The 14,170-nt window shown below is 46.4% G+C and overlaps 1 protein-coding gene across 1 annotated transcript in view; it reads left to right on the forward strand.

Annotated features, from left to right (window-relative positions):
- RREB1 (ras responsive element binding protein 1) overlaps positions 1–14,170 on the forward strand; it is a 64,194-nt gene that overhangs the window by 21,689 nt on the left and 28,335 nt on the right. The window contains exons 5-6 of the mRNA XM_009877704.1: positions 4,208–4,352; positions 5,499–5,638. Of these exons, the coding sequence (XP_009876006.1) occupies positions 4,208–4,352; positions 5,499–5,638 (285 nt within the window). The remainder of the gene's footprint in view (positions 1–4,207; positions 4,353–5,498; positions 5,639–14,170) is intronic.

Genomic DNA, 14,170 nt, shown 5'->3' on the forward strand with positions numbered 1-14,170 from the left:
TTTTGAGCTGTGGTATCAGTCACTTCAGAGCTGCTGGCACGTATTGCTCTGACCTGCATTTGTGGCTGAACATGAGCATTTCTGTGCATGTCCTTATTTTGCCCTTCTTTTTTTTGTGCGTTACGTTCTCACTTTAAGTGTTGAGTGTTTATCTTCGTTTTTTGGAACTGATGAATGTCGTATCATTTTCCTTTATCATTGTGAGATGCTGAAAGCCAGGCTGACTTATAAGCCTGGCTTTCGTATTCAAAGTATGCCAGTGTTGTCAGGCCAAAATATGTTGTTATAGTCACAATGGGAAAATAACTTCTGAGCACAGCTTTGTTCCTGTTCTTCTTGTGTTTTGGCAGGCTAAGCAGTGAGATTGAGCATTTTCGGTGTTACATGTGAGATCTAATCAGGGCAAACTCTTTTAAAGAAGGATAAGGCAACACAAGTACTCCCCCCCCTTCCTTAATTACAGTTAGGAAACTTTTTAAGTAAGAGAAGCCTTGGTGAAGGGAGTGCTTAACTTTAAAAGAAAGGTTGTGGATGTGGATGTGACTTGGCATCTGCTGCAGTTGAAAAACCCAAGCTGGGTGCTAAATGTTTTCTCGAGGCAGAATGACATCCATGTTGCAAGGTAAAAAAGAGAGATGAAGATTGTGTCTATCCTTTGTACTGCTCACCTTTATCTTCCCGCTTATCTTGGGCTGTAGCTCTAGCAATCTTTTTCCTCTCCACCCTTGACTTGATGTAGTGAAACTTGCTTAACCTGCCAAAGGAACAAACCTGCTGGCTATAATGCAGTCAGGTTGCGACTCTCCTCGAGAACTCTGGAACCTGCTGCTTTGGTTTCGGATTTTTCTTTTTTTTTTTTTCCCCTTAATGATCCCATGCAGGGAGCTATCACGGCGACTGTGATATTTGACCTGTGCAGTAAAAGTCAAAGGTGCAGTCAGGGTGTCTTCCTGTTTATAGCTCAATAGCTTGGGCTGCTTCCTCTCAAATATGCAAAACTAAAACATGAAGGGATTACCACATTCCTTGTTGTGGGTACGGATTCTGCTCTCCCTTTTAGGGCACGGCAGGAGAACTGTGAGCTGGGGGCAGCTCATGGCTTTGACACCAGACGTAGCAAAACCTCATCCCTGTGATGCTACAGCCACGTTAGCAAGCCCTGCCTCATTCAGCATAAGTTCTGTTGCACACACAGCTGGGTTGCTTTGGGGGACTTGGAGGAGCCAGGGTGTTTGCATGCATCAGGTGATGCCAGACAGAGGTGCCACGCTGGGCTGGCCCTAACCTGGAGGTCTCCTCATTTTTTCTCGTTGGAACGCTGCGGATGTGCTGTCGCACCCCTCTCGAGTAGGAGCAGCTCCGTCGAAAAAAAAAAACAGGTGGACAAACAGCAGGAGGAAAGAACTTAGCCCTAAGGAAGCTCTTTTGCATAGGTGGCTACGGAGCAGGTGTTCTGCACGCACGTTACTGACAGAAAAGAGACTTTGAAGGAAAATAGGAACAAAAAATCCCACGCTTAATGCAGAGCAGGTTTTTGTTACTTGTTTGTTTTCTGGGTGAATGTGGTTTAGCTTGGCTGCTTTTGCTCTCTACCTACTCGAAAAGTAACTGGCCAAGCAATATTAGCTGTGCAGCAGCCAAGCTGCCAGGAGCTTAAGCGTGCAGACCACCTGTGTGTTTCTGGGGCGGGGGGACAGACGTGCCGCAGCCTCTGTCTCACTTGCGGGATTTCATCGAAACTGGAAAGCAGCCTTTACCAAAAAAAGAAAAAATGAAGACCAGCAAACCAGGTTTTGATTTGCCTGTGCCATTGGATACAACATTTTCTTGGTCCCAAATGCCTTTTGGGTTTTATCTTCAAACACTGTGGACAGAAACCCTTTGAACAAATAACTGGTTTCTCCTCCCTTATTCTGGTGTGAATAAAAACAACTGCTCCTGACACTGTTGATTTATCACCCTTAGGAAGCTCTAGCTAGCATGAGAAGTTAGATCAGTACCGTAGGGGAAGAAAAATAAGACTGAAGAAAACGAAGAAGATGTTGAGTATCTGTAGGTGCCTTCCCTGCCAAGTTTATGAGAGCAGGTAGCACTGGATTCATGCAGGTAAATTGGCTTTGGTGCCCATGGTGTCAGGGCTACCTGAGCGCCAAGGTAGGGGAGCTCACTGCTCTCTGGAGCCTGTGTCAGCGCTCTGAACTTCTCCCTGGGTCCTATCGAACCTGGGGAGAGCCAAACCCTCGGAGCTTCAGCTTTCAGCAGGGAAAGGAGTCAGACAAATTCAGCGACGTTTATGTGACGCCGTGCCCAACCTGCCTGGCGCGCTGCCCACAGATGCACCGTCCTCCTCGAACCTCCCGCAGTGCGACTGGCAGGTGTCACCAGTGTCCGTGCACCACTTGTGTGACCAGTGAGGGTTACTGGAGGGCTGGAGAAGCCGGTGTTTTCCTCATGTGGTCCTCTGAGCAGCTCCAGCCTTGCTGGATGTCGAAAGCAGGCAGTAGCTGAACAGCCTTTCTGATCATGCGTCGGTTCTAGTACGTGCGGTACTTTCGGCTTGGGGCTGTTCTGCGTAACACCCTCAGAAGCCTGCCTCTAGTCTGAGACAGTAATTTAGGTGCTCCTTTTTTTTTTCTTTAAAAAAAAAAAACCAGACCACGTTTCAGAGATTGTGAAATGGAACGTTAGAAAAAGCCTTGTGTGAGGAGACAGTCTTTCCAGCAGCTCCAATGGAGTCTGCCCGTAGGTCAGTTTGGTCCAGTGTGTTATCTTGAAGCATCATGCCCTTGGCATCCAAAACTAAACCAGATTTGATGTCATAACACCCAAGCAGCTATGAGGACATACGAGACTTGTCTAGGTTACAACATTCTCTCGTGTTTGAACACGATAGCGTGCAGTCGAGTTAAATGGCAGGGTCCTGAGCCCAGTTGTGGCTGTGACTTCTGGAGGATGTGCCCAGATGCCCGTAACATTGTCTCCCTTGTGCTGCTTTGAAGTCAGTCCTGTGGACTGTCCTGCACTTCCATTTCTAACTGTTGGAGGCAAAAATTTCCTTTGTATGTAGGAGCATAAGTTTCATTTTTTTCAAAAGCACTATGAGTTTGAAGTGGGGCTGAATGCCCTAATTTGTTTTTTTAAAGAAAAGTTTCCATTTGAGCTTTGCGTACTCAGAAAAAGAAGCATGGGAGCAACACCTTTTCTCCAACTGAAGGGAACTAGAAGGCAATTTCTTCCCCTGGTTGCAAATATGGGAAACCAAAAGGCAAGTGGGTTGCATATACAGATACTCATGAGGTTGCTTCCTGAGTAGTTTTGTCGCTCGCCTCTTTCCAGTGTCTTTGTGGCAAGAAATAGTTGTTTCCCTGTGGGAGCACGTTTGTGAGCGTGCTTTGGCAATACCAAGTTTTGCAAGCCATGCCTGCTGCAGCTTAACAGCGTGACCAGATGTATCTTGACTTCAAAGTTGTGGTTGAAATTTGGTATGGGGGTGCACCAGTGCGTGAAGGATGAGACGGAAACAAACGTGGATGCTAAGCACCACCACAAGATTGGGAGGCTGGGCGTGTGGGTTCTTGTGCAGTATTAACGTATAGAAATAGCTGAGGGGTGAGTGTCAAGAGGAAGGGGACAATCTCTTCTCAGCAGTGCTCAGCGATAGAACAAGGAATAATGGGTTTAAGTTAGAACACAGGAAGTTCCACCTCAACATGAGGAGAAACTTATTTACTGCGAGGGGGCCAGAGCCCTGGCACAGGCTGCCCAGGGAGGATGTGGAGTCTCCTTCTCTGGAGACTTTCAAACCCCGCCTGGACGTGTTCCTGTGTGGCTGCCCTGGGTGATCCTGCTCTGGCAGGGGGGCTGGACTAGATGATCTCTAGAGGTCCCTTCCAACCCCTGACATTCTGTGATTCTGTGATTAGCCAGGAACAGGACCTCTTGGGGGACAGGGGACAGGCACGATGCTCATGGGACAAGTGCCGTGGGTTGGAGCGCGGGGCGGAGCTGCTGGGCTCCCTGCCGCAGCCCCGCACAGTCCCCTGCTGGATCGTGCCCTGGCTGCTTTTCAGAAGTTCGGTCTGGTTTGTGGGATCTCTGCGGGTGTCCTTTAAAGGCAAACCTTGGGAGCGGTGTTGGCATGAAAATTGACATGGACTTTCTGCCCCAGTTCTCCTGCTGACGGTGTCTTCTTCGCCCTCCCCCTCAGGCACATGAAGATCCATGAGAAGGATCCGAACAGCATGGCGAGTACAACTCCCCCGTCGCCGCTGAAGCGCCGGCGGTTGTCTTCGAAGCGGAAGTTTAGTCACGATGCTGAGATGGACAGAGAGGAGAGGACACCTGCAAAAAAGGTTCTTTACAGGACGTGAAGCAAAAGACGTTCTTGGCTACCTTCTAAACTGTCAGCTGTTGAGTTCATGTAGTTAGCACAGAAATAATAAAATGCAGTCATGTTACAGCCCTGCATATATTTTAAGATGCCATGTTTTTACTGTGTAGCCAACACTGTTATCTGAGATTGAAAATGAATTTATAATTTCAGAGCTTGAAAGAATTCAGTAGTTTTTTAATTTTCTGTTGTTTAAATTTTTGGGTTTGCTTATGATTTATTTTAGATAATTGATGTTGGATGACAAGAGCATGACATATTCTTTGGCTGCTGCAGCTTTTCCCCTGTTTATTTATCTCCCATTTAATTCATAGTAGTCTTACAGTATAGTGACTTGAACTTTTGAAAAACAATCATCTTTACTTCAAAAGCAGCAACAGCTTAAGTCTGTTTTTGTCCTGATCCAGAGGGAAAAAAAAAAAATCTTTAGTACATTTCCCTTTAACAAGAGCATAATCCTGCATTATTAGAGCAACCAGAAGATATTTACTGGAAAACTAGATGTTTCCATTAGGATTTTGTTTATGAGATATTTTAGTGCATTTCAGTGATTTATACAAAGAGTATGGTGGCTGCCAAGCTTAACCTTTTCCACTTACTCTCTCTACCTGGCAAGCTAGTAGCAGTTCCATTTAGCTTGGTGTCCCTTGTTCTGTGCATGCTTTTCTCCTTGCAGTCAGAAGAGGGCTAGAGAAAACATGCAGAAGTTTGCTGCTTTTCCCTGGACCACTTGAGTTAGCAGTTGGCACTATCTCAGTGGCATAAATAATTGCGTCTGACAGCTTTTCTGGCGTTCCGAAGGGGAAGAATGCTAGTTCCGTGGTATATAGACATACGGGCTTGTAAGTTGTTCACATCGCAGTTTCTCATTAGAACTGATGTCTCTCCTACTGAGCCTCCTTTTCTGTCGGGCAAGTTCTCACACGTGCTCAAAGGCTCCGTCACTTGCCCTCTTTCTTTTGCGAAAATGTGTAATTTGTAGCCACCTGTTATGGCTGAAACCCGCTACTTCATTTTTATGAGAAGGACTTTGTATGGATTGCATGTTGGATTTGCTGCCTAAAATTCTGGTCTAGTGATGTGGGGTTTTTTCCCTTCTTTCCCCAAGGTTGTTGAGGATGGTCACTCCGGTGAAGGGGATAAGAAGGCCGAGGAGGAAGTTTATCATTGTCCGTTGTGTTTCAAAGATTTTTTTTGCAAGTATGGGCTTGAGTCGCACATGGAGACACATCCAGATAATTCTCTGAGGTAAGAAATAGTCCCAAGACATTTCTGGTCACTGGATGGCCTGAGGGAGCCTGCTGGTGAGAGGCAGGAGACTTTCAGCCCCCCCTGCACTGTTAACTGCCCCACTTTGTGATTTTGAACAGGTTTTCAAGTGTTTCCGCCTCCTCTTGTGTCATCAGGGTGCTGCAGGGCTTAATTTTATTTTTTTTACAGATACAGGAAATCTTGCAAGTTAATAGCTGTGAGTGTTTTTAGAAGAAATTAAGACACCTGTCCTCCCCTCCAAACCCCTCGCTTTTGTTACGTAAAACTAGAAAGTGTTAACATTGCAAAACATTAACAAGTTAAACTAAAGATGCTGAACATGTGGAGCAAAACTTGGTGAAAGTTTCAGGTACCAACCTATGAGATTATTCTACTTGAGGAGAAGAAGGCAGCTGGATGTGAAGATAGATGAGTTTCTGGTTCCAGACTTTTGAATAAAATGTGTTATGCTTTTCTGCCTGTTGAGGTTAGGGAATGGTTTGGATTTTGGCTTAAATCAACATCTCTTAACAATGAAAAATTAGTTATTAATTTTTGGGGGGAAGGTGCCTGGGTGTTGTGTTTTTGGATGAAGTAATTTCCCCAGGACTCCTGATAGTTCTTTATTTCCTGTGTTTTTGCCGTAGCAAAATGTAAAACCAAATACATGAAGATGCAAAAGAAATATTCCAAGTCTAGTTTGTGCATGTAGAAAAGCTGCTATTTTAGGAAAGGATATTGTCCATTTGCAGCAGCTTTGTTGGTGTTGTAAGCTTTTTTGAGACACTGGACTCTTAACGATCTTTTCGAAAGGGTGCAGAATTCAACATCTTGAATTGTCTCCTGACCATAGTTTCTTAACAGAGAGCATGCAGCAGAGCCATCCCATTCTCTTAAATGAGATAAATTCTGTTAAATTTTCCATTCTTTTTTAAATTAGAAAGCCTTTGTAAATAAGAGTAAAACCATTTTTAAAGGCATTGTGAGTGCTGTAATTATTGGGGAAAGAAGTTGGAAAGCACTTTCTTAAACTTGGTCCAGAAAATAGCAGTTAATTAAATGGAGTTTCTGTTCCTGAAGTAAACTAAGTAAATTTTCATGATAGAGCAAAGTGAAACAGCTGTGCTTTGGTGAGAGCTCTGCAGGCCCCACGAAAGGGAGTCAGAGATAATTTTGCCCTACACTTCACCCAGAGAAAGCAGCTTATCCTGGCATTAGCCTCATTTTTGAAGCTTCTGTGAAGATACATGTAAAGTTACATGCCATGGACCTGAGTGGGGGTTGGACTGGGTGATCTTTCGAGATCCCTTCTGTGTGGAGAGGTGGGTTCTCTTGCTTTGAGTAATGGGTGAAAGGTAACAGAATACACAGCCTTGCAGTCTGCTGCCGCCAGGCCGAGAGACACACGGGCTGTGTGAACTTGCTGTTCCTCTTCGTGCAACTCTTTTCTCTGGGATTAGGAGGCTTGCTTTTGGATAATATTCTTCTGAAATGGGTTTTGCGACCCTCGTTGAGCAACAAAGACTAAAATATGTACCTAAATCAAAGCTGTGATTGTTCAAGCTCTGGGAGCGTGAGTTAAGGGTGGTGCTGGGATGCTGGTCTTTATGGAAGTGTCTAGAGAACGATAAGGGTTTTTTTCTTAAAGACTTGATTTAGCAGTTTAAGACCTGTCAGTGGAGATAGGACAGGACAGGGAAGCCGTAGTTGTCCATGGTCAGCTAACATATTCAAATGCAACTCATCCTGCGTATCTGGTTTAAAACACGCCTTTTGTCCTAGTCTAGACAAGTCAAATGACGCTGTCTGCTTGGCTCAGCCTGACAGAAAATCCTCTGGTAAGCAGGGCAGTCGGAGCTGCTCTTCAGGTGACTCTTTCATCCCAAAGGAAATGGGTTAAAATCCCTGGCAGGCAGGGGCTGTAATCTCCTGGGTTCCCAGAGTTTTGCAAGACTGTAGGATTCGACAAAATACGCTGAACATGGCCCGCCGATCTCAGGCCTCAGCTCATATGACTGAAAGGATTCCTCTTGGTGAAGCTTAGGGGTGGGTTTTTTTGAGTGAAAGTGATGAAGAAAAGAGATTATTTTGTGAGAACATCAGAGCAGGAGGCAGGTGTGCTCATGGCCGCGGAGCAAACTGCAGAATGCTAGAAGGCGTTTGTCAAATCCTGGTGTTTCCTTATTGTGGAAGACAAGGAGGAATAACTCACCTTTACAGTTCAAACAAACAAAAAAGGTGTAGCAGCTGTGTCAAGAGCGAAGGGCAGGGAGCAGAACACCCTCAGTCTCCTTTTTATTGCCCATAGTGTAAAAGTAGAGTCACTTGACCAGGACTTCTGTGAAGCAGGTATCAGACGTGCATCCCAGATGCCCTGGCTCTGGCAGGTGGTTTGGAACTACCGCTTCAGGTAGCCCAGCACAGACTGTTTCGTCGGGACCAAAAATAAGCGATGCTCGATCTCTCTAGCCGTGCCTTTCTTCGTAAATCGCGGGGCAAACTTCGGATTCCTTTTTGCTCGCCCAGCAGTTGGTACAATAACGCCTGGAAGCGTTGGCTCTGGAGAGGTGCAGCAGCGTGCGTTGCTCTGGTGGTGATACCGGCCTCCCTGCAGGGATGCATCCCCAGCAGGCAGCAGCAAAGTGTCAGGGTGGGCAGGAGCCTGGCTTTCCTGTGGTCCTTTAATCCCACCATTGTAAGGAAGCTGTGTAAATACAGCCTCTTGCCCCTCTGACTGTCTGAGCCTGTCCGGCCCGGCCCCCCTCTGCTGAGGAGCAGAAAAGGTAAGACTGTCTGGCAGCCCTCGGGTCAGTGTGTGAGCAGCTAATTCACAGGGTGGGCTATTCCCCTTCCAGATACCATCAAATGAACAACTTCAAATCACCGGGTTAGCTGCTCAAAGTCAGATGAAAAGACAACCCCGCATTGTTTTCCCCGGTATTGCTTTTTCATGTAAATCCCCGAGCAGGGAGCACCTCATTGTTTACTTGGGGCAGGATAAACAATACTTAATCCACTGTTTATGTGAGAGGGGGCTCCCGCTTGGGAGAGTATCTCTTGATTATGTAAAATCCTAAATCGTGCGTCTTTGTCTCCTAATTACGGTAAGAGCCGAGCCACTCTCAGGAGCAATAATAGGGCCCTTTGTCCCCACTGACAATGGGCTGTGGGGCTGCATCTCCTTCATGGTATTACCCTCCCTGGTCAGTCTCTGTCCCTTTGAAGCCTTGGGACCTGCACCCTCATTAGTGACGTGAGCTGGTCCCTGCGAGGTTGTCTGCAGTCCCCGTTAGCAGTGGGAGGTTGCCCAGGGATGCTTTCTGACCCCCTTGGCCTCTCTCTACCTGGATTATTTAAAGAAGACGCCTGTTTCCCTGCAGCTGGGGCCTCAGGACACCCGTCTATTTTGGTGAGTTTGTATCTGAGCGTTGATATAATTAGCAGAGCGCTGAGAGGCTGCGCAGCCAATAGGGAAATGGAGAAACGTAGAGGAGCAGGGTAGCTTCTCTGGAAACTCTAGTGGTGGAGGCTTGCTGTCAAACATGGTAATGTGCTCGTAAAGGTCGCCTGACAGACAGCTCTGGGCAACAGCAGCAGTGCAGGCAAAGGAGACCTGAGTTGTTCCTGGGGAGAAACCTCGCGAAGCACTGTGTGAGGTTTCTCCTCTTTCCTCTGGCAAGTACAACGGAACAGGCTTGAAGTAAAATGTGTAGCTTAAAAAAAAAAAAGCACACGCGCTATAAAATTCCTCTGTTGGGTTTCACTGTAACCAGAGCATACCCTTTATATTTCCTCTCCTTCTCCTCCAGGAGACTTCTTGCAGTACTCTGTGTACCAAGAGCTAAAGGGTTTTTTTTAATTTTTCCTTCCTCACAGCAGCAAAGAGTCATTTATGCTGCCTCTCATGCCCATGTGTCTTCCAGAGGGAGGGAGATGTTGATAGCGTTGCAGTTACTGCTTTTCTTAGAGACGTATTTCAGCATCAGTTCTCAGCAAGGATAGTCGTGCACTTTGAACATGGTAAAAGCCTGGATCTTAATGAGTTTTATGGGAACTTTCTGATCACATCTGGCTGAGTGTGGCATTGCTTTCAGTTACAGGATTTGTTTTTGCTAACTTTTTATAGGAAGCAAGAAATAAACAGGCATTGAAGAGTGTGAAAGACTGCTTCAGTCACTGAGCTGACCTGGTGACCAGAACCAGTGAATGCCTGTTGCCATGAATGGATTCAGGGTAGATTAATTTTTTTTTACCTTTTACAAAACATGTCCAAACAGTGATATAATATATTAAGCTTTGTAACTTGCCAAATCCCAGGCATATTTTCACAAGGACAGCAAAAGCAGTTCTCTTGCCCCGGGGTAACGTGCTTCTGTAGAACTTCCAAACAAACGAAAAGCCATTCACGGTCTACCTTGTTCTTCAGAACAGCCTACCCAAATTTTGCTGAAACTTGTAAAGTCGAATTGGCTAAAGGTCGAACACCACCATGGAAAGCTGTTGTTTCAAACAGATCAGTAACAACAGACGAGCTCAGGTCCTGGAATGGAAAGAGTCAGGACACCCTGACCGTCGGTGTCCGTTGTCATCTGCCTCCAGTTTTGTCAGGGTAACCACTGTGAGCTCTTTTTTCTGAAAACACTACCAGGTGGAAAATGCTGTTGTTGTGTCTTGGAGTAACCTAGCTTCAGTCAGAAGGAGCGGACAACTTAAACGAATGGTTTCCTGGACCCTGCGAGTAAGTGGTTCACGTGCAGTTTGCGATTCAGTCAGGTGACTCGCCAGGTTTCCCTCTTTGCCAGCACGTCCCTGTGCCTCAGTGAGTGGTGTCATGTGTTGGGATGCTGCAAAGCGCCTGGACCTGCATCCCAACCTTAAATCATTTTAGCTGGTGCACGTGAGTAGTCCCGTTTAAGATAAAAGGAACTGGGTTTTGAGTCAAAGTTTTTCCAGCTACTTACAATATTATATGTTTATTGCCCAGTTACTGTTCTTCAGGGTAGTTCTGCTCATTGGCTTTGGGGAGACAAAATAACCAAGAAAATAAGTTAATGTGAATTTAAAGTGTAAAGTCTACAGAGATTGTTTCAGTCATTAGCAGCAGCAGAAAAGACAAGTACAAGGTTAAGTTTTGTACAGAACAGCAATATGACTGTACATTGTACAGGATGTAAAAGAAATTAAAAAAATAAAGCCGAACAACACAAAACACTAGAAGAAGCCGCTTTAAGTTTCATTCCTGGTTTTGCCAATGCCTGCTTAAGCAACTTTAGGAATTCACTTTCCATTTTTTCTCCCCTCATATAGTAGGGAGTAGTCCTGCTGGCTTCGTTTTTGGGAAGCACGTTGCTTCCTACACATGGTCAGCCTTTTGTGGGAAGAGGGTGTTAGGGACATTGCAAACTCACAACAGCGAATGTGTTCGAAAATTAAATATTGTTAGCAATTTACATTACTTGAGAGATAAAACTGTAGGTTTATAGTGGAGAGAGTAAGTTTCTCCCTAGTAGTTGACACTCTTGTAGCTGAAAGCAACTTGAAGCATGAATGACATGTAGTCTTCATGCAGCTTTGTGAAGTTTTGTGCTACTTTTCCATCTCTGTCACAGCTGCTGGTGTGCACATAGATAAACCTCATTTATTATTAGCACTTTGAAATATGAAGCGTTGTGGTCTTTTAATGCAACTGGATAATCCAGAGATTGTTTTATCCTACATGATTGTTGACTACCAAGAGAGAGATGGCAAGCACTCCAGCATAGATGTGTTCACAGACCTCCTTGAACTTTGGTTGTGCTTTGGCCCCAATACTTCACTTCTTAGTCCTTGTTTGAGATTGTACCAGCAAGGATAGTTTAGGTAGGAGCTGCTGTTAGAGTTACTGCGGACAAGCAGAGTCAATGCTCCAAGACTTGTTACAGCCAAGGACGGAGGTGCGCAAGGGTCAGTTGTGTGACATGGCCGATTCGGCTGACTCTCCGGCTCTGCTCTGCAAGCTGCTTACTCGGTGTCTTGCTGATGGGAACTAGGAGCCTAATTCTGGTCTCTGTTGGCAGCATTTTCAGTGCAGGAGCAATTCCGTGAGCCAGGTGGTGACGATGAAAGCCAGCTCTGGCAAATGCTGGAACTGAAAATACGCTGTGGTACAATGCAACTCTTAATGCTGATAAGATAGAGGGGAGGATAGGCAAGCAAGCTGGTGAATGCGTCCTTCTACTGATCAAACTGGGAAGCAGAATCAGTGGGTTGAGCATCTGCCTGTGTGCTGCCTTGCAAGAGCAGACCAGAATTGCATTTTAAGTGCTTTCTGAAGTTTCCGTTCAGAAAAGAGAGACGGGAAACATCTGAAGAGCAGCAAAGAGTCCGACGCTGGGCTAGAAGTGGTCAGCTCACATCAGGGAGTTCATTGTGCGAGGAGATTGGGAATCCAGAGCAGCTGGGTAAAAATATCAGATGGTGAATGGGCAGAGGCAGAGGCGCTCTCATGTGAAGCTGCGGTGTGTCACATGGCGCTGAGTATCTTAGCTGGGTTGCAAGAATAGAAAGTGGGTAAAATGCAAAGCTGGCTGCGGAGGAAAGCTCCTCGTACAAGGGAATACAGGAGGGGAAGAGGGGTGAGCCAAAAGAGGTTATTAGCATGCCTGCCTGATCCTGGTGGCTGGGGTTTGTTTCTTCGCGGGCTCTCTCAGAGGGCTGGCTGCTGCTTGCTGTGTTAGCAGTCACGTCCGTGTGCTGAGCAGAGCTTACCTGCGAGCGTGGGTAAGGGCAAGGCTGTTCTCTCCAGATTTGGCTGCATGTATCTGTGAGCCTGGTTATCATCGGTGGATGGTTGTAGGATAGAAAAGTGCCTGTAGATGTGTTTCTTCTGATGTTACTTGTGAAAAGCGGGGTTGCTTTTTTAACATGGTAGACACGTTTTTTTTTTAAACTCTTGCCATTAATTTTAAAACTACAGAACTACTTGTCTTCCATATTTGAAAGATGTGTTAGAAGGCAGGAATGGCTTTCCTTTCCTTACCCCAGAAGAATACCAGTAGTTCCCCTTCAGGTCGTGTGCACAAATGATGACACTGATTCTGGATGCAGTGAGCTTCCAGTTTTGGTAGCTGTAGAGGACTGTACTGGGCATGTTTTTTTTTCCCTCAGGTATGCCCTAATTACTAAACCCTTAGTTGTTATTTATGTTGATCTTTAGCTCTTGCTCTGTGATTGTGTCCAGTTTCTTGACACTTCTGCTTTAAAGTCGATTAAGTAAAAACATCATTATGAAAAAACTTAACTGCTCTATTTGTGCAAACGTCTACAAGCCATCTCCCATTTTCCTTTTAATTGTTCTTAGTTGCATGTTAATTTTGTTGAAGTAAATGCTGGAATAAACTCCTGTTTCACTGGGGTGGGGTAACTTAAATGTGGCAGTGCTGAAGTGTAGCTGGTACATGCGGTTCAATGCAGTGTTGGGAAGAAGCGAAATCTTTTTTTTTTTCTGTTTTTTTTTCTCTGCTCACACACAAAATTAAAAGATGGCACGGGATGGCTCATGCCTTTTGATTAAACCTTAGAGCAGTTAACTTCACTCGAGTGACTCTGCCTGTGGAAGTCGCGGTGCGCTGTTGCAGCCGCTTGCTCCGTGGCACGCCGACAAGTTTCTGAAGCACGATGTCACCCTGGTTTATATTGGATCTGCCCTGCACGATACTTTTCTTGCCTGGACCACAGCGTGGCTGCAGGAATACACGTAGCATTGTGCATCCCTCTATTAATAGAAGGGCTGGCTCGGTGCTCTCAGCCTTTGCTGCACCCAAGGGCGGCTTCTCAGAGGTAGAGGATTAAAGGGAGCAGCGGGACCCGTTGGGAACAAAAGTGGGACAGCCAGTGGGGAGGTGGGAGGGAGAAAAAGCTGGAAGAAAAGTCCCACCTTTGCTGAGGAGGTGAAGCAGCATGCACTGAACGTCTGGTGAGCTGCCAGGAGGAGAGCTGCTCCAGCCCGTGGTGCCTGGCAGGGAGCTGGCTCCCAGCGCACTGTGCCGCTCGCGGTTTCGGCGCCAACCCAGGGTGCCTGTGGTGAGGTGGGAAGGGGAGAGCAGCAGGTCCTTCGGGGTCAGACCGGGGAGAGAGGCAGGAGCAGTCGTGGCAGGACAGCGGGAGGACCCACAGGGATCCCCAGGAGGGAGGCGTTTGCGGCGTTCGCAGCACTGCTGCTTCTCCATCACTCATCCGTAGCAAGTGGGAGAGATTAGTGCAGCTGTTGGGTGTTATTTCCCAGGGCCCTGGGTGTGGAGGCCAGGAAGGGTTTTTTCGTCCAAAAGGAGATGAGTACGTGGACCTGGGTGGGGTTGCACAGGAGCAGAAACCAATTGGCTCACCCTCGTCTCCCTCCCTTTGCCTTGCCCCAAAAGAAGGGGAATGTCTCTGTAACTTGCTATTATTTTTTTGTAGGTGAGTGAAAGCCCTTACGTTTAAAACCATCCTTTCTCCATCTCCCCTTCCTCGTCAGCCTCTTCTGCTGCTGGTGTGGAGGCTGGGGGGGGG

This window comes from Apaloderma vittatum, unplaced genomic scaffold (assembly GCF_000703405.1).
Source record: "Apaloderma vittatum isolate BGI_N311 unplaced genomic scaffold, ASM70340v1 scaffold19291, whole genome shotgun sequence".
Lineage (NCBI taxonomy): Eukaryota > Metazoa > Chordata > Aves > Trogoniformes > Trogonidae > Apaloderma > Apaloderma vittatum.